Source organism: Delphinus delphis, chromosome 19 (assembly GCF_949987515.2).
Source record: "Delphinus delphis chromosome 19, mDelDel1.2, whole genome shotgun sequence".
NCBI lineage: Eukaryota > Metazoa > Chordata > Mammalia > Artiodactyla > Delphinidae > Delphinus > Delphinus delphis.
Genome location: NC_082701.1, coordinates 26,547,698 through 26,574,367, shown reverse-complemented (window position 1 = coordinate 26,574,367; position 26,670 = coordinate 26,547,698). Strand labels below are relative to the sequence as shown.

At 43.2% G+C, this 26,670-nt stretch overlaps 1 protein-coding gene across 1 annotated transcript; it reads left to right on the top strand.

Moving 5' to 3' along the window:
* Positions 1–815: 815 nt before the first annotated feature.
* On the top strand, positions 816–26,670 carry DUSP14 (dual specificity phosphatase 14). The gene is made up of 3 exons (XM_059998526.1): positions 816–924; positions 24,204–24,286; positions 25,369–26,670. Exon 3 carries the CDS (start codon positions 25,461–25,463, stop codon positions 26,055–26,057), a length of 597 nt encoding a protein of 198 aa, XP_059854509.1. The 5' UTR covers positions 816–924; positions 24,204–24,286; positions 25,369–25,460; the 3' UTR covers positions 26,058–26,670.

The following is a 26,670-nucleotide window of genomic DNA, read 5'->3' as shown; positions in this document are numbered from 1 at the left end:
CAACATCTTCTTAAAAAAAAAAAATACCCTCAGCGTGACACAGCAAATAAGCCTTTCACGAATCCATGCGTTCAGCCTGGGCTCCGGAGACCCTACAGTTCTGCCTTGGAGGCATAGGCTGTGGACCTGGTGTTTTGAAACTCAGGTGGCACCTGTGGTTTATGATGGTCTCGGGGCAGGCAGAAGATGGCCATATCTATAGCTACTTCTGAGTCTCAGACAACACAGCTTCCCACAGTCGTTAGAAACTGCCCATACCTGCCCAAGCAAAATTCATCCAACAGTTGCCATGAGATTTATTTCCCCTTCACTCTTTGGTCCCAGCTCCTGGGCTCTCCCTTGCAGGACCGAAGGTGGTGGTGGGGTGGGGGGAGAGGCGGAGATTAGTCACTAATTGCACTCTTCACACCCTTTACATTTGTATTGCTTTCTTGCCTTTAACCCTCTCACATCCAGAAAGTACCCTAGTTCATCATCCCTGCACCCACGCCCAAACCCAGTTTGTAGGTAGACGCTGAAGTGGGGAAGGAGCGGGGGCGTATGTTGAGACACAGATGAGGACACAACAAGAGCCCCCTGAGCAGAGGTCTGCCGCTGCAGCTGGGGCGGTGCGAGCCGGGGTCGCGCCCCGGACTCCCCGCTCGGCGGCGGAGGGCACAATGCGCACGCGCGCCGTCCGCAGCTCCGCGCGTGCCCCCCGGCTTGCCCCGCTACGCGCAGCTTGCCTCTAGCGCCGAGGCCCCGCCCCCGCCCGGAGCGCCCGCCCCGCCTGGGGAGAGGGCGGTGGGGCGCAGGGAGCGTGCGCGCGGCCCGCCCCGGGCGCGGGCGGAGGGGAGAAGGAGGGGCGTGCGCGCGGCGGATAACCGGCAGAAGCCGGGAGCAGCGCAGGAGGGAAGAGCGTCAGCTGCGAGCCCGGGCGAGCCGGTATGGGGCCCGCGGGCTCGGGCAGGGGGCAGCGGGCGGGCGGGACTTGGCGCCGACCGGGCCCCGGGGCCCTGGCCGGACCGGATGGCCGAGGGCCTGCGCGAACGTGGTCTCTGGAAACTTTGTGCCGGCGTCCCCCACCTGCTCTCGGGCGGTTCTCGCATCCTTTGGGCGGCGGGGAGAGGAGAGGCCCGGCGCCCAACGCAGCGCCCCCTCCTCACCGCCCGACCCTGCCTCGCCGGCTCTCGGCGCGCATTCCCCGCCCCCCGCCCCGCCACCCCGGCTGCTTCCCCACTGCGGCGACGCCTGGGCCGGGGTCCCAGCCCTCTGGTTCCTTCGCGAGCATCCTTTCTGTTCCCCTCCCCCTCCCTGACCCCTCTGCTCTGCGGTCCAGCCATGGCCTCTCTGCCTCCTCACCCCGTCGCCACCATTCGCCCGCTCCGAGCCACGGGAGCGTCGGCGGCTTTTTGCGTCTTCCAAAGGTTTCTGGTGCGTTGGTAGAAGCAACTTGACTTTCAGCAATGCCAAGTATTCAACTTGAGTATTTCTCTACGGTGGTGGATTGGTGAGCACAGTGCTAACATGTCTTTTTATTTCTCCTAAGTACCCTTGCTCCACAGCGAAGTTGAGTCGTTGTTTGTGTGCGAGAGGAGTTGCATGCTGTATGTAGTTGCCTTAAGTGGATTGTATAACGATATTTTATTTAGGTGGATGTTTCCAGTGGTGCCAGCCAGTGTTATGGTAACTGGGCATCCCAGAGGCAAGGGAAGGAGGAGTGACTTAAAAATGCAGTTCTACTGTGTAGGGATTTTTTTTTTTTTTAAGTGCCTTGTGCTTTTCATCCAGCAAGACCTCAGGGCGTTTAGCACGTGTTAACTAGCTGTTCAATGTAGTTTTTGAGAGAGGTAAGTAGAAAGCATTACGTCCCATTTTACGGATTTGAAAACGGAGGCAAAACGACAAGTCCTGATTCTTTACTCACCTGAAAGGAATATGGACCAGAGTTCCTGGAATTCCTAGTCCATGAGGCCACTCAGAAATGTCATGGAATGTTGGAACGTACTCCCTGAGACTGTACAGATCAGTTACAAGTCACGGGATGGGGCTGCCAGCAGCTCCACGCTTGGGACTCAGCTCTGTCACAAAGTTAAGTGATACTGAACAAGTCACAGCTGCTCTCTGCGTGTTTCCTAGTCTGTAAAATGAGGGGAACAAAGGTGCTGTATTCTTTGCAAAGTTGTGTGAGTGTATCTGGAAGCTCCACTTCCAGGAGCTGCATTTGGTGACTGTTAACTTGTTGTGGACTCTTAAAGGCCCCCATTCTCAAGTTCCCTTTAGAAATGCAGGGAAGGAGGAGCCCCCAGAATGAATAACTGCCTCATCTTCACCAGAGGCACCTGAGAATTCACATCAGGGACAGGCTGAGGCAGGGACCCCGACGTGGGTGGGAGCAGAGGGTTGCCTGGTGGAGGAAGGAAGGAGCCCTGCACAGGCGGCTTGACACATGGGCCCTACTCCTGCCTCCAGCTCTGACTCATCTTCTGACGCTTGGGGGAGGAGAGGTAGATGCTTGATATTTTTGGCTTTCCCCCATAAAATGGGAGACAGTTTACTTCATTCGAAGGCTTTTTAACGTTAGTGTCCAACGTATCTATGCTGTGTTCTTAGCTGAAATCTCTCACATTGGTTGAATGCAGGTATGATTTGTGTAATATTCTTTAATATAATGGTATAAATCTATATTCTTACCATAAAAAAATTGGCCAGGTGTGTAAGTACAGGAAATCCTTTAAAACTTTAGCATTTTAAAATGTTGCTCCTTAGGGAAGGAACTGTGTTTGGTAGGTTCTTTAGCAATTGGGATTTTATTTTAAGGCGAGGTGGATTACAAATACTTTTTCCCAATACCAAGAATTAATCATTCTCTGTTTGGAAAAATATTAAAACTTCACAGATAAGATTAAAACCTTCTTTTGAGCATCTGTCCCAAAAGTAACTGCTGCGTGTATCTTTATTGGTCTGTGTGTATTCTTTTAGACTTTTCTAAGCATTTTCATAAATGTCTGTTTGCACAAAGTGATTTTTTTTTCTGGTTTGCATAGTCTGAAAACCTCTAGCTTATTTTTTTCCTGAGTGACTTTTTAAATTGAAATAGACTATTATAAAATTAACCAATCCTGTTTATAGAGACTGGGTTTCTGTCTAGAACAGGTAGCATGTGTTTTAAATAGAGCTGGTCGTAAAGTTGTATTAACCCTGATAGCATGGTAGTATTTCTCCAGGCAATGCAGAAATGACCCCTTCTTAACTTCAAAACAGTTAAATCATTAAGAACCTTGGCGTTACTCTTGGTTGCAAATGAAAACTTCCCCCATTAAAAACAAAAATCTACTGTATTCGTCTTTTCTTTGTTTGTGAGGAGGCATAAAAGGGAGTGGAAAGCAGGGAGAGTTGCTAAAGCAACAGCACCTAAGTATAAACTTACAGAGCGAATATTTAAGATGGTAGCTTTAGTTATTTATGAAAGCCTGACTGGGGTGAAGACAGAAAGGGAAATGTTAATGTGGGCACAGTTCAAATCAGTAATTTCAGAAGAGAGGTGGGTTAAAACAAAATTCACATCAAGAGTGTATGGGTTTCTGGTGGTCCAGTGGTTAGGACTCTGCGCTGCCGAGGGCTCGGGTTCGGTTTGATCCCTTGTTGGGAAACTAAGATCCCACAAGCCGTGCAGCCCAGCCAAAAAAAAAGTGTTTATAGATAGACATTTATTGAGACTTTTGCCATGCGAAAGGTTCAGTGCTGACTACTGGGGTAGAAGGCAAATAAGGTCCTTGCCTCATGAAGCTGACAGGCCAGTAATGATATTCAGAGAGGAAGTGTTCTTTCCCCAGATAGGCCAGAATTGTAAGGGTTCTGAATTACTGGAAACCAACATTGTATTTATTTAACTTTTTTTATTGTGAATTATAACACACAGAAAAGGGTATAAAACATAAATGGATAACTTAATTATTTTAAAGAAAACAGCTGTAACCATCTTGCAGGTTAAGAAGTACCCTCTTCCCACTCTTTCCCAATGACCACCTCTCTCCTTACCCCAGAGGTAACCCAGCCAGTAAATAGCTTCATTTTTGTGAAAGTCATTTCCTTTCTTTTCTACAGGCTTTATCACCTAAATACTAACCCTAAACAGTATAGTTTCATTTTGCCTGTTTTTCACTTTTATGCAAATGGAATTAGTGTAGGTATTCTTGTAAATCCATTTTTGGGGGGGGTCAACATCATATATCTGTATATGTATGTAAGTGTGGGTATTTATACATATATGTATATACACACATATATAATTTTTTGGTTCAAATTCTTACAGCATTTATGGTTTTTAAGATTTATCCATGTTGTTACCTGTAACTGTAATTAGTTCATATTTGTATGCATATACCACAGGCTATCTATTTGTCTTCCGCTGTTGATGGACATCTGGGTTGTTTCTGGCCCAGGGCAGTTATGAATACTGCTGGTCATAGATGTGCATATCCTCAGCTTTACTAGCTGATGCCTATTTTCCAAAGCGGTTGTACCAATTCCTCCAGTGGTGTCAGCCTTGAATTTATAATCCACTGTACTTGCTGTTTAACCACAACATGTCTGGCTATTCCTTCTTTTTTTTTTTTTTGGTGGTACGCGGGCCTGTCACTGCTGTGGCCTCTCCCGTCGTGGAGCACAGGCTCCGGACGCGCAGGCTCAGCGGCCATGGCTCACGGGCCCAGCCGCTCTGCGGCATGTGGGATCCTCCCGGACCGGGGCACGAACCCGTGTCCCCTGCGTCGGCAGGCGGACTCTCAACCACTGCGCCACCAGGGAAGCCCTGTCTGGCTATTTCTTGAATGAATGAATAAATTTCACCTAGGTGGCTTGACCTCTGGCCCTTCATGTGCCACTGTATTTTTATACACTTAAGTTTGTATGGTTTGGACTACATACCACCGAAAGCCAGAGATGGTTTTCCACTCTATGTGGCTGACGGGTACCCAATAGAATCCTTCCATTGATTTTGTTTTTTTAAACAGATGTGTAGTTATAGAGAAATTTAAATATGCAAAATGAAGTATTAAAAATTAAAATGTCTAGTACCTGGAAGTTTTAAAGATTTTGGAAGAATTTTACCTCTTGGGCCACCAGATGCCTTGATGTGGTGATTTGCATTGTGCTGGAGAATACTTGCCTTGTGCCCAGCTCTGAATGTGCAGGCCGGCAGTGCTGGCTTTAGTGTGTGATGTGTGCAGGAACCCAGGCCAGTACTTGTGAAAATACCCTCTAAGGACCGGTACTCACATGATTGTGTACACATGCAGATCCCTTAGAGGCACCAGCACAGGAATTCCTTGGCAATTCCAAAGGAACCACAGCTTCTTTGCTACAGGAATAAATGCTTCTTTTACAATCTTTGAAGTGTCCTTTTCTCCAAGTCTTCCTTTATACTCGACAGTAGAGGTAGTACCGGGTTTGATAGAGAGTTCCTGCTTTCTGAGTAGACAGTTGCCAGGGTAACTTTAATTGCCTGTGTTTGGTGTTGCTAGCTGGATTTAAAGCTGGGGTGTGTGTGAGAGAGAGAGAGAGGGAGGGAGGGAAAGAGAAAGAGGAAGGGAGAGAGGATAGGGAGGGATGGGAAGGTCAGGTCAGGACAGCTATTAAATTATTAAGTTCAGGTGTTTGTTGAGCATCTACTGTGCCTGGTGTTATCTGCTAACAGTCTCTTTCTATCCTAAGGGCAGAAATACAATTCTGTACGTTTAGAAAACACCTTTCAACTGTCATCATTAAATTATCTCTGAATAATAAGATAAATTAGCATCTGAAAAAAAAACCCACCCTTAAGTAGATCTTTTTCTTAGTTGGAGGGCTGATAGAAGAACAGTAGTCCAAAGAACGTGAGATTTGTAATTCCTTTAAATTTCTTCTGTAAGGCATCTTGGAAAATGGCTAAATTGCTCTATTTTCAGTCTTTACAAATCATGAATACTTTTTTACTCATATACTAAAGGTTTTTTTTTCAGATTCTCTAAAATAACCATAATTTTAAAAACTACATATGTATAAATTAGAAGTTTTTAAGAAAACATACCCATAGTAGGAGGATGAAAAGTAGTGTCAGAACGTCTTAATCTGAGTGATGGGGGGAGAAATTTTGTTTCGTGGTATCCTTTTCCAAAGGCTGTAATTTACAGAGGAGCTTTGTTTTCCACCTGTTGCAGGGAAGAGCGGGGAGCCCTGGTGCCAAGGTTACGGCCGTGTCCTGTTACGTGCAGCCCATGGCCCTCCCCGCTCACCTCAGCACTTCCCATTCTTGCTTTTACCCTGACAGAGAGTAACCTCCTATCCAGTTTGGTCAGCTTTCCCCTGCCATCTGGAGGTCTCAGTGGACAAAAAGGCCCTTCTGAAATTTATATGCAACTGCTTGGTGCCTTGTCCCAGAACAGTTTCAGCATCAGTGGAGCATGGCAGGCCTTTTTGACTCCTTAGGTCTTTGAGTTTGCAGAGCCACAGGAGAAGACTCTTGAACAAGAGGGTGTTGCTTCTGTTAACTGGTAAACAGTGATGTGGCAGATAGAGCCACAGAGCCTTCTGACCAGCAGCCCAGTGATTCTCATGCAGGATTCTCATGCAGGGTCCTTAGAACCGCTTGGAAAAATATTCCTTTGCCATATACTATGATGGCTTTATAACATAATTTCAACTAGTGGTTGGCAAATGTTTTTCTGTGAAGGGTCAGGTAGTAAATATTTTAGGCTTGTGGGCCATACAGTTTTTTTGTTTTTTAACTTATTTTATTTTTGGCTGCATTGGGTCTTCATTGCTGCACGCGGGCTTTTCTCTGGTTGCAGTGAGCGGGAGCTACTCTTCGTTGTGGTGCGCGGGCTTCTTATTGTGGTGGCTTCCCGTTAGGAGCACGGGCTCTAGGCGTGGGGGCTTCAGCAGTTGTGGCACGCGGGCTCTAGAGCCCAGGCTCAGTAGTTGTGGCTCATGGGCTTAGTTGCTTCACGGCATGTGGGATCTTCCCAGACCAGGGCTCGAACCCGTGTCTCCTGCATCGGCAGGTGGATTCTTAACCACTGCGCCACCAGGGAAGTCCACAGTTTCTGTTGCAACTATTTAACTTGCCTTTTTAAGCTTGCCTTTGTAGCATGAAAATGCCACAGTTAATGTGTAACAAATGAGCACGGCTGTGCTCCAGTAAAACTTCATTTATGAACACTGAAATTTTAATCTCATACAATTTTTATGTGCCATGAAACAGTGTTCTTCTTTTGAATTCTCTTTTAACCATTTAAAAATGTATAAACCATTCTTCTCTCATGGGCTGTACGGAAACAGGTGGCCAAGCAGACATGGCCCGCCTGCCATAGTTTGTCGGCCCCTGATTTGACCAAGAGTAGAATGAGGTTCAGAGACCATTGCATTCTCGTTTAGCATATGACTAGTAATTAGTAGTATAATCTACAAAGAACTATGTGTATTATCTCTTTGTATAAGACTATTTCTTTAGGAGACAGTTAAAGCCAAGGGAATAACTTCAGGATGCTATGTTCTTTGACTCCTATTTAGCTAAAAACTTGATTCCTTCCTTTGCTCCAGGGAGGCTCAGATACACCCAGTTGCCCTCAGAATTCGGGAGGCCTGCTGTCCCTCAGCAAGGATAGGGGTATGCAGCATCCAGCTAATGCAAGAGACTTACCTGGTTATCTTATTCTGCTCAGAAACTCTCATAGATGATTATAGATGCCTTTGGTTTATAAAGAAAAATGGGAAGTTAATTCATCAGTAGTTTACAAATGAGGTTAATTTGGTGTAAAAGCACCAAAAATGTGGAAGCGGCCAGAGGTATGATATAGAAGCCCTGCAGGGAGAAGGCTGAGGCTCACTGCTTGAATTTTAAAAATGTTGATATATCTAGTGAGACATCAAATGGTTAGATGCTCAAGGAGTGCTCAACTGTTCACCATTGAGGTCTTAGTCCTGTGAACTTTATTCTAATTTATAAATTCGTTTTTGTCTCCCTTAAAGTAATAATGAACTTCTAAGGACTGAGATCTTCTTTATGAAAGGTCCTGAGATTTCATGATTCTGCTTTTCAGAGGGCAGTAGTGACTTTCGCAATTTTGAGGCAAACTTATACGTGCCATGGGTTTAATTGCTGACGTGATTTTTTTTAAGTACTCTGGGTCTAGATGTTCTGACCTATACAAATCAAAGTTCACCACTTAGCCAGGAGTCTGTGATTCATGTTTAATTTTTACCACTTACTCTTTGAAGATTTAAAAGTATGATTTGTATAGGCTGTGGCACAAATTAGTTTCCAGTTGTCACCAAACAAGCTTAAATGTGATTGTGGAATTTTGCAAGCATTTTCTGGGTTCAGGATGATCAGACTTTTCACACCCAAAGACCATCTCATACCACTTAGCAGTTTAGGATTTTTTAGATGAATATCCAGATTATAGATAAAGTACAGACTAAATTTATGTTCCTTAATTTCTGTCTCTTCAGTTTTTATTTTCTTCCCCAGTGAAGTGTACATTTTGGTAGTCCTTAGATCAGTTGATCTGTTGTGGTCAGATTGTATGACTAATCAACAAATGGACAACTCATGGAGAAGGGGTTCTGGTCCCAGTGGGGTTACTCATTTTCTGTGTAGAGTCTGGAAAAGCCTCTTAACCTCCATTTACCTCTGATTCCTCATCTGGGAACCATGACAGCAGAATGACGCTGATCTGTGAGAGGCTGAGCATGCTCGTGTGGCTTAAACAAAACAGGCGCTCGAGTTGGCTTCAGCAAGTCCAGTGGGACAGACCGAGGCAGATTAATGTGAGCTGTGTCTCTCACCCTTTAATGTGTAAACAGATCACCTGGGATCTTGTTAAGCGGTGGCGTCTGATTCTGGAGGTCTGGGATGGGGCCTGAGATTCTGCATTTCATTCAAGCTCCAGGTTGATGCTGCTGGGCCTTGGACCACACTTTGTGAGTAGTGAGGGGCTATAGAAAAAGGCTGGTGTTCTTCATTTGGAATCTCAAAAATAAGGAGGCTCTTGCAAGGCAAGAATGGCAGCATGTTTTAAATGGATTGGAGAAAAAGCATGATAGTGTAATCTATGAGACACTTCCCCAAGAAACAAACAACCCAGGTTTTCAGCACCACTGACTGTTTTACTTTGTCTTAACCCTGTGCCTTCTCTGCATTACTGCAGCACCTGCTGTTTGCACCACTCATTTGATTCGCTCATTGTTAGTCTATCTCTAATTGTTATTCATCTGTTTTATTCATTTTTAAAAATATTTATTTATTTTTGCCTGCATTGGGTCTTCGTTGCTGTGCGCGGGCTTTCTCTAGTTGCGGCGAGCGGGGTCTACTCTTTGTTGTGGTTCACGGGCTTCTCATTGCGGTGGCTTCTCTTTGTTGAAGAGCGCAGGCTCTAGGCATGCGGGCTTCAGTAGTTGTGGCATGCGGGCTCAGTAGTTGTGGCTCGTGGGCTCTAGAGCACAGGCTCAGCAGTTATGGCGCGTGGGCTTAGTTGCTCCACGGCATGTGGGATCTTCCAGGACCAGGGCTTGAACCCGTGTCCCCTGCATTGGCAGGCGGGTTCTTAACCACTGTACCACCAGGGAAGTCCTCATCTGTTTTATATGTGTATCTTGTGTCGTCTCTTGAAGATGATAAAATCCTAGCACAGGGTGATGTCTTCTGTTACTTTATATCCCTGTTCTAGTGACTGTTGCTGCATAGCACACCATTTCAAAACTCAGTGGTATAAAAATCATTTTTATTCTTGACCTACAGGAATCTGTGTTTGCTCACAGATTCCTGTAGGTCAAGAATTTGAACCTCCTGTAGTGGGGACAACTTGTCTTTGCTCCACAGTGTCTGGGGGTGACTTAATGGCTGGGAGCTAGAATCACTGAAGTGTCTTGACTCACATATTTAGTAGTTGATCCTGGCTGTCAGCTGGGATCTCCGCTGGGCTGCTGGCTGTAACACCCACATATGACCTCTCCACATGGTGACTCTGCCCAGCTTCTTTGGGCTGCCTCACAGCATGGCAGCTGGGTTCCAAGAGCAAGTCTCAAGAGACTAGGGAGAGGTGTTTGACATGTTTATGATCTAGCCTCTGAAGCGTCATTTCTACTGTTCTCTTTTGGTTGAGTTGGTCACGTTGTAAGAAGGTCATGGGGGGTGCAGGGTATTGTTATGGCCATTTTTCGCCAATACATTCTGCCACAGTCCCCAACAGCACTTAGAATAGTGTTGAACACGTGGCATGAACTCAGTAAGTACTGTTGTGTGAATGAGTGACAAGTAACTTAAACACCAAGGTGGATGAGGACCAGACTAAAAAACTCAATTCCAAATGTAAACAGATTGCCCCTTGATACCCAAATAAATGCATATGTTCACCTTTTATAGATAGTTATTTATAGTCTCTTTTCTCTACTTATTCTGTTTCCAACATGAGAATCGATGAATTTATCGTATGGAACTAAACTTCTAAAGAATGTGCATCTCTGTCACTATTAGCATGCTTTTTTTCCTTGCTCTCATCAAGTGGACTGCCTGTGTCCTCCTTTGGACTGTGGTATATTCTCCATCCAGCAGCTGGCTAGTGTCTTAAAATGATCAGCCTTTGTTAGGCTCAGTTCATGGGCTAGTGGTCCACATGAGGATATCAAGGTGTCAGCCAGGTCACGACTACACAGGCAGTTGCTCTACAGCTACACACTGGGGGAATATCGGTGGCCAAACTAAAATGGTGATTCTCAGATTCTTTAGTTCTATGTGTATTATGTGTATTTATCCTCTTCCCAGCCATCTTATCAGTTAAATTATATGGTGGGAAAAGCAAAAACAACCCCTTCTCCAAATGTAAGATGTTGAGGTGTTTCAGCAAATTATTAAAGCTTTCCAGATTAACTGAGAACAATTTGTGAATATCTTTTATTTCATTTTATTTTAACATGAATATAACTCAGTATTTGAATTTCATTCTTAATTTTTTAAATATAAATTTACTTATTTTTGGCTGCATTGGGTCTTCGTTGCTGCGTGCAGGCTTTCTCTAGTTGCGGGGAGAGGGGGCTACTCTTCATTGTGGTGTGCAGGCTTCTCATTGCGGTGGCTTCTCTTGTTGTGGAGCAAGGGTTCTAGGCATGTGGACTTCAGTTGTTGTGGCACGTGGGCTCACTAGTTGTGGCTTGCGGGCTCTAGAGCGCAGGCTCAGTAGTTGTGGTGCATGGGCTTAGTTGCTCCGCGGCATGTGGGATCTTCTTGGACCAGGGCTCGAACTCGTGTCCCCTGCATTGGCAGGCAGATTCTTAACCACTGCACCACAAGGGACGTCCCTATTCTTTTTTTTTTTTTTTTTGCGGTACGTGGGCCTCTCACTGTTGTGGACTCTCCTGTTGCGGAGCACAGGCTCCGGATGTGCAGGCTCAGCGGCCATGGCTCACGGGCCTAGTTGCTCCACGGCATGTGGGATCTTCCTGGACCGGGGCACGAACCCGTATCTCCTGCATTGGCAGGCGGACTCTCAACCACTGCACCACCAGGGAAGCCTGGGACGTCCCTATTCTTAATGTTTTGTCAGAAAGTTTTTTCCCTTGAATTTTGCCACACTGTGATTTTTATTTTTAAGAGTATTTTAACTTCTTTCCCCAGTGGAACACATTTCTGATTTAATAACGAAATGTAATGAGAAAAGTAGTATTTATTTACAACAATGTAGGCTAAAATGCCTCTTTTATTTTTTAATTATTTTTTATTATTATTTTTAAAATGAATTTATTTTTGGCCGCGTTGGGTCTTTGTTGCTGTGCGTGGGCTTTCTCTAGTTGTGGCGAGTGGGGGCTACTCTCCGTTGTGGTGTGCGGGCGTCTCATTGTGGTGTCTTGTTGTGGAGCATGGGCTCTAGGTGTGTGGGCTTCAGTAGTTGTGGCACGCGGGCTCAGTAGTTGTGGCGTGCAGGCTCATAGTTGTGGACCAGGGCTGAACCCGTGTCCCCTGCATTGGCAGGCAGATTCTTAACCACTGCACCACCAGGGAAGCCTACCTCTCTTTTAAAAAGGGTGACTTTAAGAGTTTTTTTTTTTTAAGAGTGTTTTTTTTTGAAAGAACTAGATAAACATTTACTTCAATGGAAAAAGAAAATGTGATTACGTAGGCTTTTCATGTATTAAAAAATAAAAACAATGTAGGCCTCCAGTATATACTGGAAACCTCTGAAATCCCTAAAGCTAAAAATATCTTAGATCATTTTACATGGTCATCTCTAGCACCACTGTGGCCATTTTTCTGCTTATTCAACATGAGGAGAAAAAGCAGTAGATAGAATTTCAGTTCTTTAACTCCTGATTCTAGTGATTTTTGTCATTAAAAAAAAAAAAAAAAGTAGCTTCTGTGGCAGTGGGACGGATGCTCTGAATAGGCTGTGACACCAGGTAGCAATTCTGCATCTGCTGCCGGTATAGACGCTGGTGCCACATTCCAGGAGCTCTCCAGTGCAGGGAGCAGGCTGTTGTTAATAGCTTAATGCATTATTGAGATTACAGGCCCACTGGGTAGACACTAATTCTGCATTTTACTTATTAGCATTTAGCACTTTGATGTTCGTTATTCAAAGAGACCAGCATCATTCCTGACATTTCTTATAACTTGTTAAACAACAACAACAAAAACACCTCTCTGGGGTTGGTTTAGGACACCTCCTCTTTTTTGTCTTTCACCTCACCCCACCCCCATTCCCCTGGCCAGGAAAGCATTTTTCCCTCCAAGAAGTAAATGCAGCTGCCAGAGCAGCTTGGGAGGGCTGAGTTGAACACCATGGACAGCGACATGGACACTCCTTGGTGTTCTCTCTGGTCATCCTTGTCCCAGAGACCAGTGTGCTGCAATGGGAGTGGTGCTGTCACTCAGAAGGCATCTTGCAATCATTGGTCCCTCAAACATGGTCAGTCTTTTACTCTCCTAATAGATATCCTTCTCCGTTTTCCTGTACACATTTATTAAGTTGATTTTGACACACCTGTGATGTAATATGCATGTTTTCTTTTTTTCATTATGATCAGAATCTGCTAATCTTAGAAATGAAGCAAACTAGGGCTTCCTGTTGTGCCTGCTCTGGGGCTGCTCCTTGCTGAGGTCCCCCTGCTATCAGGAGAGCGTTCTGGGTCCTGAAAGGTGTACCTGTCTGTGGCAGTATTTCCCTCTTCTGGGCAATAGGAGAAACTGGGGCAGCCCATTTGGGGTCATTCTTCTCTGTGTGTAGCATTTGAACATGTCCTGCTTAGGCAGATCTAAGGCCCCTCGTGCACTGAAGGTGCTGGTGGGGCGGGAGTCCTGTAGGGCAGGTAGTGAGGCCACAGCCACCCCCGCACAGGCACAGAGAAGCTGTGTGTGGGCTTGAGCAAGGGATCCAGACACCTTGGATCTTCTCTTGGCCCTGTGACTTGTCTTCTCCAAGTTGAAATCATCTCCCCCTTTCTGAACCTTGTATTTTTCGATCTGTAAAAGGGGTCGGGAGTGTTGGTCAGAGGAGCATCTGTGCCCTCTGAGTGCTCTCTGGCAGAAGTTGTTTTTCTAAACCTTGGACTCAGCTTTGGCATTTTAAACAGGTTTTTGGCACGAGACTGACTAGCAGCAGCAGGGAGGGAGCATCATGTCTGTCTCACTTGGATTCTGCCCTGAGGACTCACAATCTGCGTTCCTTTCCCTGCAGCACCAAGTACCCTATCACTGCCTGACGAATGGGAGTTAACTGAGTAAGCTAGGCTTTCAGCCCACCCATCACTTACCCATGGCCCTTGATGAAGACCTTTCTGCTGAAAAGGCCAGTGAGCCTGGGACACATGCCTCAGGAGGGCAAGTGGTTTTCCCAAAAGTATAATTATTTGGGAGACCACGAGACTGAGTTCCTCTTAATTAGACAGTAACTAGATAACCTGGTTGGAAATTTGATTAGCATCTTCCACATTGAGGATGGAGTTATCACCAGCAGTTCAAAAGCCTAACTTTGTGTGTTTATTACCACGGTGACTTTGCTTTTTAAACTCTTAGGATTCTGCCAGGGAAAGACTTGGAAGTGGCATGAGAATGTGCTCTGCTGCAGGACAGGCTGTTCTTTTAAAGTTCTGCCTGTTTCCATGCATATCTGACCCTCACATCCGCATGCATTTCCTTATGCGACTACTTCCTTGTTCGTCTTCATGATGCAGTTTCACCTATATACGTCTGTGTACCTCTGTATCATTGGTCAGCAGGTGTGGTCCCCAAACGAGGGGGGTGGTAAGCTTGGGCAAGGCAGCTCCCTTCAGGCACGGGCGGTTTCTGGGGAGAGACTTGTGATCCGTCGGCACCTGCATTCTGAGTGCCTCAGTCTTGAAGGGGAATCTGGGTGGCACACCACAGCATCCACCTCTGCAGCGGTTCTCAAAGTGTGTCCTCTGACCAGCAGCATCAGCATCACGTGGGAAATAAGTGGCAGCTCTAGAGCCCATCTCCAGAACTACTAAACCAGAAACTCTGGGGGCGGGGCATAGCAATCTGTTTTAACAAGCCCTCCAGGTGATTCTGATGCAGGCCAAGTGTGAGAACCACTGCAGCATAAAGCTGGAATTATTTTAATTTTTTAAATTGAGGTATAATTGATATAGAACATTGTGTCAGTTTCAGGTGCACAACATAATGATTCAATATTTGTGTATATTGCAAAATGATCATCATGGTAAGTCTAGTTAACGTCTGTCACCATACATAGTTAACAGAATTTTTTTCCTGTGATGAGAACTTTTAAGATTAAGTTGCTCTCTTAGCAACTTTCAAATATGTAGTACAGTATTAACTATAGTCACCATGCTGTACATCACATTCCCATGACTTACTTTATAACTGGAAGTTTGTATCTTTTAACCTTGTTCACCCATTTAGTCCCCACCTCTGACAGCCAACAATCTGTTCTTTATATCTATGAGCTTTTTGTTTTTAAAGATTCCATGTATAACTGATGCTATACAGTATTTGTCTTTCTCTGACTTACTTCACTTAGCATAGTGCCCTCAAGATCTGTGTTGTTGTAAGTGGCAAGATTTCCTTCTTTTTTATGGCTGATTAATATTCCATGGTGTGTATATATACCAAATTTTCTTTATCCGTTCATCCATCCATGGACACTTAGGTTGTTTCCGTGTCTTGGCAGTGAACATGGGGATGCATATATCTTCTCGAGTTAGTGTTTTTGTTGGATAAATACCCAGAAATGGAATTGCTAGATCATATGGTAATTCTATTTTTAACTTTTCAAGGACTCTCCATACTGTTTTCTGTAGTGGCTGCACCAATTTACATTCCCATAAACAGTGCACAAGGGTTCCTTTTTCTCCACATCCTTGCTAACACTTTTTATTTCTTGTCTTTTCAATAATAGCCATTATAACAGGTGTGAGTGAAGTGATATCTCATTGTGGTTTTGATTTGCATTTCCCTGATGATTAGTGATGTTGAATACCTTTTCATGTACCTGTTGACCATCTGCATTTCTTCTTTGGGAAAATGTCTATTCAGATCCTCTGCCCATTTTTAAATCAGATTGTTTGGGGTTTCTTTTTTGCTATTGAATTATACACACTGTTTATGTATTTTGGATGTTAACCCCTATTGTTCATATCATTTGCAAATATTTTCTCCCATTCCATAGGTTGTCTTTTCATTTGTTTAGTTTCCTAAACAAAAGCAAAGGCTTTTTAGTTTGATTTAGTCCTACATTTTTATTTTTGCTTTTGTTGCCGCATCCAAAAAATCACCACCAAGACCAGTGTGAAGGAGCTTATCACCTCCTATGTTTTATTCTAGGAGTTTTATGGTTTCAGGTCTTAACATTCAACTCTTTAATACACTTTGAGGTTTTTTTTGTATGGTATAAGATAGTGGTCCAGTTTCATTCTTTTGTGGTGTTCAGTTTTCCCAACACCATTTATTGAAGAAGCTGTCCTTTCCCCATTGTATATTCTTGATTCCTTTGTTGTAAATTAATTGACCATATATACATGGGTTTATTTCTGGGCTCTATTCCGTTTCATTGATCTATGTGTCTTTTTTTATGCTGATGTCATACTGTTTTGATTACTATAGCTTTGTAATATAGTTTGAAATCAGGGTGTGTGATGCCCCCCAGCTTTGTTCTTTTTTCTCAAGATTGCTTTGGCTATTCAGGGACTTTTTGTTTCCATACAAATTTTATGATTGTTTATTTCTGTGAAAATGCCATTTGATAGGCATTTGATAATTTTGATAGAAATTTTATAGGGATTGCACAGAATCTGTAGATTGCTTTGGGTATTATGGACACTGTAACAATATTAATCCAGTTCATGAGCACCAAATATATCTTTCTATTTATTTGTGTGTTCTTCAGTTTCTTTTATAAATGTCTTACAGTTTTCAGTATACAGGTCTTTCACTTCCTTGGTCAAATTTATTCCTTAAATATTTTATTTTTCCTGATGCAGTTTTTTTTTTTTTTTTTTGTGGTACTCGGACCTCTCACTGTTGTGGCCACTCCCGTTGCGGAGCACAGGCTCCGGGCGTGCAGGCTCAACGGCCATGGCTCATGGGCCTAGCTGCTCCGCGGCATGTGGGATCTTCGGAGACCGGGGCACGAACCCGTGTCCCCTGCATCGGCAGGTGGACTCTCAACCACTGTGCCACCAGGGAAGCCCCCTGATGCAGTTTTAAATGGAATTGTTTTCTTAATTTCTCTTTCTGATAGTTCACTATTAGTCTATAGAAATGCAACGATTTCTGTATATTGATTTTGTATACTACTTTACTGAACTCATTGATTAGTTCTAACTTTTTTTGTGTGTGTCCAGTCTTTAGGGTTTTCTATATATAATATGTCATCTGCAAATAGTGACAGTTTTACTTCTTCCTTTCTGATCTGAATGCTTTTTATTTCTTTTTCTTGCCTAATTGCTCTGGCTAGGACTTCTAATACCATGTTGAATAAAACTGGCAGGAAGGGGCATCCCAGTCTCTTTCCTGATCTTAGAGGAAAAGCTTTCAGCTTTTCATCACTGAATATGTTGTTAGCTGTGGACTTGTCATATATGGCCGTTATTATGTTGCGGTATGTTCTCTCTATACCTGCTTTGTTAAGAGTTTTTATCATAAAGGGATGTTGTATTTTGTCAGATGCTTTTTCTGTACCTATTGAGATGATCGTGTGATTTTTATCCTTTTCTTAGTGTGGTGTACCACACTGATTAATTTGCAGATGTTGTACCATCCTTGCATCCATGGGATAAATTCCACCAGATCATGGTGTATGATCCTTTTAGTATATTGTTGAATTTAGTTTGCTGCTATTTTGTTGAGGATTTTTCCATTATGTTTATCAGAGATATTGGCCTGTAATTTTTTTTTCTTGTGGTGCCCTTGTCTGGTTTTGGTAGTAATGTAATGCTGGCCTTGTAGGATGAGTTTGGAAGTGTTTGCTCCTCTTCTGTGTTTTGGAAGAGTTTAAGGATTGGTATGTATTTTCTTTTTTTAAAAAATTTATTTGGCTGTGCTGGGTCTTAGTTGCAGCACATGGGATCTTCGTTGTGTAGGCTCTTAGCTGAGGAATACGGGATCTAGTTCTAGACCAGGGATTGAACCCAGGGCCCCTGCCTTGGGAGCACAGAGTCTTAACCACTGGACCACCAGGGAAGTCCCTAGTATGTATTATTTAAATGTTTGGTTGAATTCACTAGAAAAGCTGACTGTGTCCTGTACTTTTGTTTGTTGAGGGGTTTTTGATTATGGAGTCAATGTTCTTCCTAGTTATTGGTCTTCAGATTTTCTTCATGATTCAGCCTTGGTGTATAATTGTTAACAGTAGTCTCTTATGATCCTTCGTATTTCTGTAGTATCAGTTGTAAAAATTTCTTCCTTCACTTCTGATTTTGAGTCCTCTTGTCTTTTTTTTTTTTGAGTCTAGCTAAAGGTTTGCCAATTTTATCTTTTCAAAGAGTTTCGCTTAGTTTCATTGATCTTTTCTATAGTGTTGTCTTTTTAGTCTCTATTTTCCTTCTGATCTTTGTTATTTCCTTCCTTTTACTGACTTGGGTTTTTGTTTGTTCTTTTTCTAGTTCCTTGAAGTGTAAAGTTATGCTCTTTTTTTAAAAAAAAGAATTTATTTTTGGCTGCGTTGGGTCTTCATTGCTGTGTGTGGGCTTTCTCTAGTTGCGGTGAGCGGGGGCTACTCTTCGTTGTGTGTGGGTTTCCCATTGTGGTGGTTTCTCGTTGCAGAGCACGGGCTCTAGGTGCACGGGCTTCAGTAGTTGTGGAGTGTGGGCTCAGTAGTTGTGGCTCGAGGGCTGTAGAGTGCAGGCTCAGTAGTTGTGGCACACAGGCTTAGTTGCTCCACGGCATGTGGGATCTTCTCAGACAAGGGGTCGAACCCGTATCCCCTGCATTGGCAGGCAGATTCTTAACCACTGTGCTACCAGGGAAGTCCCTAAAGTTAGGTTCTTTATTTGAGATCTTCCTTGTTTCTTGATGTGTAGGCATTTATCATTATGAACTGCCCTCTTAGAAGTGCTTTTCTTGTATCCCATAAGTTTTGGTATGCTGTATTTCCAATTTCATTTGTCTCAGGTATTTTTTTGATTTCTCTTTTGATTTCTTTTCTGACCCATTGGTTGTTCAGTAACATGTTGTTTAATCTCCACTTATTTGTGAATTTTCCAGTTTTCTTCTTGTATTGATTTCTAGCTTCAGACTGTTGTGGTTCGAAAAGATGCTTGATGTGATTTCAATCTTCTTAAGTTTATTAAGGCTTGTTTTGTGGCCTAATATATGTCCTAGAGATTGTTCCATGTGCACTTGAGACGAATGTGTATTCTCTTGCTTTTGGATGAAGTGTTCTGTATATATACGTTAAGTCTACCCGGTCTAATGTGTAGTTTAAAGCTGATGTGTCCTTACTGATACTCTGTCTGGATGGTCTATGCATTGATGAAAATGGGGTATTAAAGTCCCATATTATTGTACTGTTGTCTGTTTCTCCCTTGAGGTCTGTTAGTATTGCTTTAATTAATTTAGTTTTTTAAAATTTTGGCTGTGTGGTGCAGCATGCAGGATCTTAGCATGTGGGAACCTAGTTCCCTGACCAGGGATCAAACCCATGCCCCCTGCACTGGGAGCACAGAGTCTTAACCACTGGACCTCCAGGGAAGTCCTAATATTGCTTTATATATTTAGATGCTTCTATGTCGGATGCATAAATATTTACAACTGTTATATCCTCTTGTTGGATTGACCCCATTTATCATCATGTAATGCCCTTGTCTCTTTATTTTAAAGTCTATTTTGTCTAATTATAGCTACCCCAGCTTTCTTTTGGTTTTCATTTGCATGGAATATCTTTTTCCATCCTTTCATTTTCAGTCTGTGTGTGTCCTTACATCTGAGGTAGGCAGCATGTCTCTTTTTTTTTTTAATCCATTCAGGCCCTTTCTGTCTTTTGATTGCAGAATTTAGTCCATTTACATTTAAAGTAATTATTGACTGCCATTTGGTTGTTTTCTGGATGTTTTGTAATTCCTCTGTCCCTTTCTTCTCTTGCTCTGCTACTTTGTGGTTTGATGATTTTCTTTGTGGTATGCTTAGATTCTTCTCTTCTTAGATCTTTTGTGAATCTGCTATAGGTTTTTGCTTTGTGATTACCATGAGGCTTACACATAACAACTTATAACAGTCTACGTTTAAACTCATTCTAAAGCACAACATTTTTACTCCTCCATCCCCCACATTTTTGTTTTTTATGTCACATTTTACACCATTTTATCTTGTATATCCCTTAATTATTATACTTTTACTACTATATCTTTTAATCTCCATACTAGCTGTATGAGTAATTAATTCATACCACCTTTACATTATATTTTTCTAAAGTGTACTATAGTTACCTCTATCAGTGAGACTTATGCTTCCATATGTTTTCCTGTTACTAATTAGTGGCCTTTATTTTCAGCTTTAAAAAGTTGCGTTCATTCTTGTAAGGCCAGTTTAACTTTTGCTTGTCTGGAAAACTCTAAATTCTGAATGACACCTTTGCTGGTATTTTTGTCTGGAAGTTTTTTCTTTCAACACCTTGAATATATCATGCCACTCCCTTCTGACCTGCAAAGTTTCTGCTGAAAAACTTGCTGATAGTCTTATGGGGGTTCTCTTGTACATAACTAGTTGTATTCTTCTGGCTTTTAAAATTCTCTTGTGTTTTTACTTTGAACAGTTTAATTATAATGTGTCTTGGTGTGGGTATCTTTGGGGTTTGGTTTATTTGGAACTCTCTGGGCTTCCTGGATCTGGATGTCTGTTTCCTTCCTTAGGTCAGGGACGTTTTTATCCCTTTTCTCTCTCTCTTTCTTCTCTTTCAGACCCCTATAATGTAAATGTTGGTTTGCTTGATGTTATCCCATAAGTCTCTTAAGCAATCTTCACTTTTTTCATTCTTTTCTTTTTACTGCTCCAGTGGTTTGAGTTTTACTGCCCTGTGTTCAGGTTCACTGATCCTTTTTATGCTGTCATCTACTCTGCTGTTGAACCCCTCTAGTGTATTTTTCAGCTCTGTGACTTTTTTCATACTTCCTTATATTTTCTGTCTCTTTGTTGAAGTTCTGTGTTCATCCATTCTTTTCTCGAGTTAAGTGAGCATCTTTATGACCATGATTTTGAACTCTTTTTAACAGGTCAATCACTTATCTCCATTTCATTAACGACTTTTTCTGAGGTTTTATCTTGTTCTTTCATTTGGAGCATATTCCTCTACTTTTTCATCTTAATTTTAGACTCTCCCTGTTGGTTTCTGTGCATTAGATAAAAGAGCCACCTCTCCCAGTCTTGGAGGAGTGACCTTGTGTAGGAGATGAATCTTACCATTCAGCCCTGCCTTAATCTTGGTTGTCTCTCAAACCTTTGTGATTGTCCAGACTATTTTATTTTTAGTGGCTTCCAGTAGTTGCAGGTGGGTCCAGACCTGTCAGTATTCTATAGGGAAGGGTCTCAGTCACCAGCTTTTAAAGTATGTAAATATACAGTCTTGTGGGATGACTAGCAGTAAGTCCCACTGTCTGCCAGAGCCAGGTGATCTAGAGGTGTCCCTTGGGCAGCAGTGACAAAAATCAGGATACCAGATGAGTATACAAGTTCCTTTCTGGAAGATACCAGAGACTTGGAGTGAGGCAGAGGGTGAACACACAGATGGCATCCACTGGCTTCTGTCCCCAGAGTGTGCCAAAGCAGAAGCTGGCCCCTTAGGCTGAAGCTCCAGGAAAAGCAAATAGGCCTCTTTCACAGAAAGACTGAGGGTGTGTTTCAGTTGGCTGGCTGTGTTGTGCCCCAGGGTTGGTAGCCAGCCAAGAACTGTGTTTGCCCCCAGAGCTGGGTGATCAAGAGGTGTCCCCTGGGTGGCAGCCACAAAAGCCAGGGCACCAGACACACATAGAAGCTACTCTCTGAGAAACACTGGTGCTCTGGAACACAGCAGAGGGACAGCACAAAGACAGTGCCTGCCCTGTGAGGTCTCTGGAGAGGATTACAGTAGACCCTTATATGTGTGTTTAATTAGAAGCCTGCCTCTTAGGTTGCAAGCTATAACTATTTTTTAAAAACTATTTAAAAATGTTAAATATGCACGTCATAGGGCTCAGCCCTTCCACTCCTAGGTATTTAAGAGAAAGGAAGGCATATATGCACACTTACACATGAGTGTTTACATCAACTTTACTTGTACTAGTCTAAAACTAGAAACAACCCATTTCCATCAGTAGGTGAAGAGATAAACCATGTTGTATCTGCACAATGGAATACTAGTCAGCAATAAAAAGGAATGACCTGTTGATAGACACAGCTTCGTGGATGAATGTGAAAATAATTATGCTGAGTGAAAAGTCAGACCAAACAGAAAAACCCTACATTGTATGATTCCATTGTATAAAAGTCTAGAAAATGTAAACTGTAGTGACAGCAGATCAGTGGTTGCTTGGGAATGGGGCTAGAGGGTGAGGGAGGGATGAATTATAAAGGAGCATGAGGAAATTCTGGGGGTGACGGATATGTTTATCATTTTGAGGTCATGGTGTCTTGAGTGTATACATATGTTAAACCTCATCAAGTTGTACATCAAATTGTATGTCAGCTGTGTCTCAACAGAGCTGTAAAAAAATGAAAATTTAAGTGCAGTGGTTACGTGGGAAAGGCAGAGGGACATACGGGGGAGGAACACTTCTTTTTTCAATTATATATATTCTTTTCCATTATGGTTTATCACAGGATATTGAATATAGCTCCCTGTGCTACACAGTAGGAACTCATTGTTTATCCATCCTGTATATAGTACTTTGCATCTGCTAATCCCCAACTCCCAATCCTTCCCCTCTACCCCTCTTTGGCAACCACAAGTCTTCTCTCTATGTCTGTAAGTCTGTTTTGTAGATATGCTCATTTGTGTTGTATTTTAGATTCCACATATAAGTGATATCATATGGTATTTGTCTTTCTCTTTCTGACTTCGCTTAGAATGAGAATCTCTAGGTCCATCCATGTTGCTGCAAATAGCATTACTTCATTCTTTTTTTATGGCTGAGTAGTATTCCACTGTATATATGTATCGCATCTTTATGCATTCATCTGTCGATAGACATTTAGACTGTTTCCGTGTCTTGGCTATTGTAAATAGTGCTGCTATGAACATAGGGGTACATGTATCTTTTCAAATTATAGTTTTGTCTGGGTATATGCCCAGGAGTGGGATTGCAGGGTCATATGGCAACTCTATTTCCAGTTTTTTGAGGAACCTCCACACTGTTCTCCACAGTGGCTGCACCAGTTTACATTCCCACCAGCAGTGGAAGAGGGTTCCCTTTTCTCCACACCCTCTCCAGCATTTATTGTTTGTAGACTTTTTGATGATGGCCATTCTGACTGGTGTGAGGTGGTACCTCACTGTAGTTTTGATTTGTATTTCTGTAATGATTAGCGATGTTGTGCATCTTTTCATGTGCTTATGGGCCGTCCGTATTTCTTTGGAGCAGTCTATTTAGGTCTTCTGCCCATTTTTCAATTGTGTTGTGTTTTTGCTGTTGAGTCGTATAAGCCGTTTGTATATACTGGAAATTAGGCCCTTGTCAGTGGCATCATTGGCAAATATTTCCTCCCAGTCTGTAGGTTGTCGTTTTGTTTTGTTTATGGTTTTGTTTGATTTCTGTTGCCTTGGGAGCCTGACCTAAGAGAACAGCGGTACAATTTATGTCAGAGAATGTTTTTGCCTGTGTTCTCTTCTAGGAGTTTTATGGTGTCATGTCTTATATTTAAGTCTTTAAGCCATTTTGAGTTATGTTTTGTGAGGGTGTGTTCTAACTTCATTGATTTGCATGCCACTGGGGAAGGAACACATTTTTAATGATACTGATTGGTGTTCATATCGTTACATAAATGAGTAAATAAGAGGGCCAACCTGGAAGAGAATACAAAATGAAAGCAATTTCAAATTGCTGTCCACCACCAGCACCTCCTGTAGTTGACGTTCAGAGCTGCAGCCACCTCTGCAGCACGGCTCTTCGCAAAGCTGGCTGGCTGCTGCGCCCACTGTAGCATCTAGCACGCTGCAGACAGTCCCACACTGCCAGGTGGACTGTGGGCACAGGGAAGAGAGTCCAGCTTGCTCTGCATCTCTTGCTGGCCCCGTGAGCAGAGCCTTACATTTCAGCATGTTGTAGTCTCTGAATCTCCTCTCAAATTCATCTCGGTTGTGGCCAAAACAGCACTTAATATTTTTCACACCGTGGGTTGTGTGTCATTAACAGAAATCTGAGACTTGGGTTGATATTTCTTACTGGCACATTCTTTACAGGCACATGGAGATATATTTAACATGCTTTCCACTTCCTAGATTTATTCCAGTCAAACCCAATTTCGTAGTAAAAACCCAGGAGGAGGGCTTCCCTGGTGGCGCAGTGGTTGAGAGTCCGCCTGCCGATGCACGGGTTGCGGGTTTGTGCCCCGGTCCGGGAGGATCCCGCGTGCCGTGGATTGGCTGGGCCCGTGAGCCATGGCCGCTGAGCCTGCGCCTCAGGAGCTTGTGCGCCGCAGCAGTGAGAGGCCCGCGTACTGTAAACAAACAAACAAACAAAACCCAGGAGGAATTCTTTTGAACTTCCTGATTGACCATATTCTTGCCTCTGTCTTTCTGCAGATCTGAGTTGTATCCACTCTCATCAGCACTCACTCACTTAGGACTTTGCAGACGCAGGACTCCAGAGTAATCAGACTCCTCAAGTGAGTAGTCCCAGCATCACCGGTCTGTGGAACCGGGGATGTTCTTGTCTAACTGAAATCACCGTGGGCATCCCTACGGTACCCTGGGTGGGGATAAGCACACTTCTCAGAGGGCACAGACTATAAAGTGGTATGAAAGACTACATAGAGATTATATAATATTGAATGTCTTTTATAATAACTACTGTACTAATGAAAGAATATAGATGTTCAAATGTTAAATTTTAATTCCAATACATCTTAAGCCAGTGGGATACATCTTGGAGCTTAGAATTGGCTGAGGAAGGTGAAGTAATTTAGCCACACCCAGGGTCAGGTCAGCTAAAATGCTCATTAACTTAGACGAATGAATTTTTGAGACCATGGCCTTCAAATTGCCTAGGATTGTTTCCACGGAAATGACATAGCACAGGTATTCAGATGTCACAAATATGATAGTTAGCTGTTTTTTAAATTATAAAGGGCTAAGGTGACCATATGTCCTGGCTTTTCTGTAACTGACCCAATTCAGTATCTCTTTAGTCTGCAAAGGCCACGCATTGGATGTATTACCTAAAGCGATATCGTTTTTATACTTTGTAAGTATAATCTATGTACGATCTCTATGTCTAGATTTAGGTTTAGGAGAATATGGCCATCATGGATGTGGAGGTAGGCAAGAGAAGTATATGAAAGAACATGGCCACAGAAAGGATCACAAGTTCTGATTTCTTCCTGATTACCAGGGAACACCACTCCCTTCAATAAGAGCAAGACCCTGCAAGGTTGTTGTTCAGGGAGTAGTTGGGCTTCTTTCTGTCTTTAACTTTTCCTAAAATAGGATGACTTTCTATTTAGTGCCTTTAAAAAAAAAAAAAAATCACCAGAGTGCTGACTTTTACATTGGTTTTGCATATTGGCATCTTAGACTACTTTTCCTAACTGTTAATCGATGAAAATGATTTGTCTACGTCCTGGAAAGCACACACTATTATAGAAAATAAGCATTTCTAATCCTTTTACCTTCCCATTCCACAAACACTGCAGAAGGCTGTGATGAATCAGTAGCATTTAAAGTACTGATATATACCTGTATTTTGCAGGAAAGTGACTGTAATTTCCAGTTCCTTGGTGGAGGAAAACAAAACACTCTGGTCTTACTTCCAATGATGCAAGTGTGACTGCTGGCGTCTTCATGAGCTCCAGAGGTCACAGCACGCTACCACGGACTCTCATGGCCCCTCGGATGATTTCTGAGGGAGACATAGGAGGCATTGCTCAAATCACTTCCTCGCTCTTCCTGGGCAGAGGCAGTATAGCCTCCAACCGGCACCTCCTCCAGGCTCGTGGCATCACCTGCATTGTTAATGCTACCATCGAGATCCCCAATTTCAACTGGCCCCAGTTTGAATATGTTAAAGTGCCTCTGGCTGACATGCCTCATGCCCCCATTGGACTCTACTTTGACACCGTGGCTGACAAGATCCACAGCGTGAGCAGGAAACACGGGGCCACCTTGGTGCACTGTGCTGCAGGGGTCAGCCGCTCGGCCACGCTCTGCATCGCATACCTGATGAAATACCACAACGTGTGCCTGCTGGAGGCGTACACCTGGGTGAAAGCCCGGAGGCCCGTCATCAGGCCCAACGTGGGCTTCTGGAGGCAGCTGATAGACTACGAGCGCCAGCTCTTTGGGAAGTCGACAGTTAAAATGGTACAGACACCTTATGGCATAGTTCCAGACGTTTACGAGAAGGAGTCCCGACACCTGATGCCTTACTGGGGGATATAAGTCACCAAAGCCTGCATCAGCAGCCCCTTGAGCAGTACCAGCATCTGCTGCACGCGTCTGCTCCCCTCTTCACCTTTCTTTCCAAACGGTTGACTTTTGGTTCTCCCTGAAGTGTTTTTTACACTGGGTGTTCATGTCTATCTTAAGAGAGAAAGGAGGGAGGGGAGGAACGTAAGGGGAATGCTTACATGGCTACTGACATTTTTAAAACTAACATTTTGGAATAGTGTTTATGAAAATCTTTAACTGGCTTTTAATCCTTTTTAACAATTTGAACAGTTTAATAAACTGGTTCTGCTCTATTCTCAATCCCATGCCTTTTGGCATCATGGGAGGAGCTCAGTGCAAAAAATCACTTTGGGCCCCGATTAACCCTTTAGATACAAGCTTTGCCCAAGGCTGCCGACCAAACAAATGCTTAGGGAACATTGATACCAGTGTCAGTCTCTACTGGATCAGCCCTCTTTCCTTTCCTCCTATTATTTAGTGACTCTGTAAGTTAAAAAACAAGCCTTTATTATTTAGCTGTTAATTATAATGGAATCTGCAAACACTCTGTTGGAATCAGTGTGCCCCAGGACTATATTAGCATTATTTTTAATAAATATATCTG